This window comes from Fukomys damarensis, unplaced genomic scaffold (genome assembly GCF_012274545.1).
Source record: "Fukomys damarensis isolate Sample0158 unplaced genomic scaffold, DMR_v1.0_HiC HiC_scaffold_39, whole genome shotgun sequence".
NCBI lineage: Eukaryota > Metazoa > Chordata > Mammalia > Rodentia > Bathyergidae > Fukomys > Fukomys damarensis.
The window spans coordinates 127,427,271-127,430,607 of record NW_022900951.1 but is presented as its reverse complement, the minus strand read 5'-3'; the positions used below and the strand labels follow the sequence as shown (position 1 = coordinate 127,430,607).

General features: G+C 55.8%; 1 protein-coding gene across 1 annotated transcript; it reads left to right on the top strand.

Annotated features, from left to right (window-relative positions):
- Nucleotides 1–6: 6 nt before the first annotated feature.
- On the top strand, nt 7–3,337 carry Renbp (renin binding protein; the record flags this gene model as incomplete). The annotated part of the gene is made up of 5 exons (XM_010628054.2): nt 7–159; nt 320–401; nt 485–660; nt 882–1,013; nt 3,272–3,337. Coding segments are annotated over exons 1-5 (579 nt in total), but the record flags the coding sequence as incomplete, so codon positions are not given.

The window sequence follows — 3,337 nt, the reverse complement described above, 5'->3', positions numbered from 1 at the left end:
CGGCCCCAGCTCGCGGGGACCCCAGCTGCTGAGCCCATGGCGGTGCCCATGATGTTGCTGAGTCTCGTGGAACAGCTTGGGGACGAGGATGAGGTGCTGGCCGGCAGATACGCCGAGCTGGGGGACTGGTGCGCCCAGAGGATTCTGCAGCACGTCCAGGTTGGGGATGCCAGCGGGGCTGGAGGGAGAGGTCCGAGCCCAGGTGGAGCCTGATCTATGGCCCTTTGGAGCCCACCGTTTGGAATGCTCTGGCGGGAGGGTTCCTGAGCAAAGGAGTTGGGGGCCCAGGATGGAGCCACCTCCTGCCCCTCCCCTGCAGAGGAATGGCCAAGCCGTCCTGGAGAACATATCTGAAGATGGCCAGGAGCTCCCTGGCTGCCTGGGGCGACACCAGAACCCAGGTGAGGGGTGAAGTAGGCCCGGGGCTCAGGTGTGATAGGACTGGGGCTATGAGCCGCCACCCCCCATGTGGACCCCTCCCCAGGCCACGCGCTGGAGGCCGGCTGGTTCCTGCTCCGCTATGCCAGCAGGAAAGGCGACCCTGAACTTCGAGCCCATGTGATTGAGAAGTTCCTCCTGCTGCCCTTCCACTCCGGATGGGACCTGGAGCATGGGGGCCTCTTCTACTTCCAGGATGCCGACGGCCTCTGCCCCACCCAGGTGGGCCGCTGGCAGGATGTGAAACCACCCCCTGCCACAAGGAGCCCCCGTGACCCATTTGCCCTGGCAGTGATGGGGCCCCTGGCCCTTTAGCAGGCCAGCCAGCCATCCCCATTCTGAGGGCCTTCGAGATCCCCAAGATTCCCAGGTACGGGAGCCAGAGAGACTGGGCTGCATGTCCCTGTGGAGGGCGCCTGGCCACTGGGCTCCTCTGCCCTCAGCTCGAGTGGGACATGAAACTCTGGTGGCCGCACAGTGAAGCCATGATCGCCTTCCTCATGGCTTACACAGACAGCGGGGACCCAGCCCTGCTGCGCCTCTTTGAGCAGGTTGCAGAGTACACCTTCTGCCAGGTGAGCTCCACAGTCACCCTAGAAGCCCCACCTCCTGGGGCTCCGGATTGTCGGGGAGGGAGCAGCAGGACCATGGAAAATGATCAAGTGGGATAGGCCTTGTGGTCTCCTTCCTGTGAAGGCCTATCAAGGGGGTCTGAGGGCACTCGAGGGGCTGGGCAGACTGTCTGCGGAGTGTCCATAGCCTTGGGACAGAGGGGCTGGTGGCCTTGGGAGTGAGGCAGTTCAGGGGGAGGGCTAGGCAGGGCGCAGGCCTATAATCCCAGCATCTGGGAGGCTGAGACTGGAGGACCTCAAATTTGAGCCCAGTTTGGGCAATTTAGACGATGACTCAAAATTAAAAGGGATCGGGGGTGTAGCTTAGCACTTCTGAGTTCATTCCCCAGTACCATGCATGCACACACACACTGAAGAGGGAGAGATCTGGGCTGGCCCCACATGTTTAGGTGTCATGAGAATACAAATGATACTAGCCAGGAACACCACTAGTGCTTGGAAAGTAAAGGCAGGAGGATCCCTGCAAGTTCCCAATGAGACCCTGTCTCAAAAAACTAAACCAAAAGGACGAGAGCTGGGCACATACCTGTCATCCCAGCAGTGAAGGATGAGGCAGGAGGATCACTGGGAGTTTGAGGCCACCCAAGGCTAGTGAGACCTTGTCTCAAAAATAGGGGCTAGGGCCGGGGATTTAGCTCAGTGGTGCCACTGCCTGCCTCGCAAGCACAAGGTCCCAAGTTCAATCCGTGGTACAAAAAACAAACAAACAAACAAACAAACAAAAAAACAGACTGGACCTTGAAAGTGCAAGGTCCCACATTTGAACCCTGGTACCAAAAAACAAAAAAACAGGGACTGGGGATTTAGCTCAGGGCTGCTGCCGCCTGCCTTGAAACCACAAGGTCCTGAGTTCCATCCCCAGTACAAAAAACAAACAAAGTGGGGCATGATGGCCCATTCCTGTAATCCCAGCACTCAGAAGGCTGAGGCAGGAGGACTGCCACGAGTTCAAGTCCAGCCTGTGCTACATAGTAAGACCCTGCCTCAAAAAATCAAAACCAAGAACATAGAAGATACTAAGAGCCATGAGGGAAAGTAAGCTTTCGAGTGGAGAAGAGGGGCCAAGAAGGACTAGCACTGGAGAAACCAAGGAGCTGGGAGGTGAAGGGGACCCAACCAAGGGCTCCCAGACCCCCAAGTGGGTGACAAAGCTCACACTGGGCACTGTGGCCATCCCAGCCATCTTTATGCAAATTTCCAAACAGCATGCATCAGGCCTGGCCTGTCTACACTATGGTTTCAGGAAGGCCACTAGGAGCTACTATAAAATGAAATGGAAAGCCAGGCATGGTGGTGCACACCCATCATCCCAGCACTCGGGCAGCTGAGGCAGGAGTGTCACTGCCAGTTGGAGGCCAGCCCAGAAGTTAATTCAAAGCTAGCCTGAACTATATAGCGAGACCCTGCCTCCCCAAAAGAGAAAAGAAATGAAACAGGGATGCAATGTGCTTAAATAGAGAGGAGAGAGACAGAGACATAAAACAGTTACAAAAAAATCCACAGGTCACTTATGATCACAGAGCAGCCGGACAATGCAGAAAGCAAACTTCCAGTACCCTGGGTTATTATTTTCCTGTCTCTAAATAAGTGGTAAAATAGGCAGGGACACAGACATTGTCACTCAAAAGGTAGCGTGGATAGAGGGGGCTGCTGTACTCTTCCTGGAGGCCACAATTTTAAGGGACGTTTTGCTGGTGGACTTTGATGTGAGTGGTCTGATGTATCTGAGAAGTAGCTCCATTTAGCTCTTTATTTATATTTTTCTATTTATGGGTTTTGTTTTTGTTTTTTCTTTTGAGACAGGGACTCATGTATTTCAGGCTGGTCTTGAACTCATTTTGTAGCACAGGCTGTCCTCGAACTCGAGGTAGTCTTCCTGTCTCAGCCTCCCGAGTGCTGGGATGACCCGTGTGCACCACCACGCCTGGCCGTTATGGATTGGTTTTTTGAGACAGGGCCTCACTATGCAGTTCAGGCTGGCCTCGTGCTCACGGGGATCTTCTTGCATCAGCCTCCGCACCCGGCAGGGCTAGGGCAGTAAGTTTTGGTGCGACTGGTTTGTTCTGAGAACGGAGAAGGGGCTGCACTGCACTGGCCAGGAAAGAGGAGTATCCCCGCAGCTTCCTCCCCAGGTCGGGTCCGGCCGCGTCGCTGCAGTGGGGACTGCGGGCGCTGGCTGACCTGGTCTACCCCTTACCCAGTTTCGCGATCCCGACCACGGCGAATGGTTTGGCTATCTGAACCGAGAGGGGAAGGTCGCCCTCACC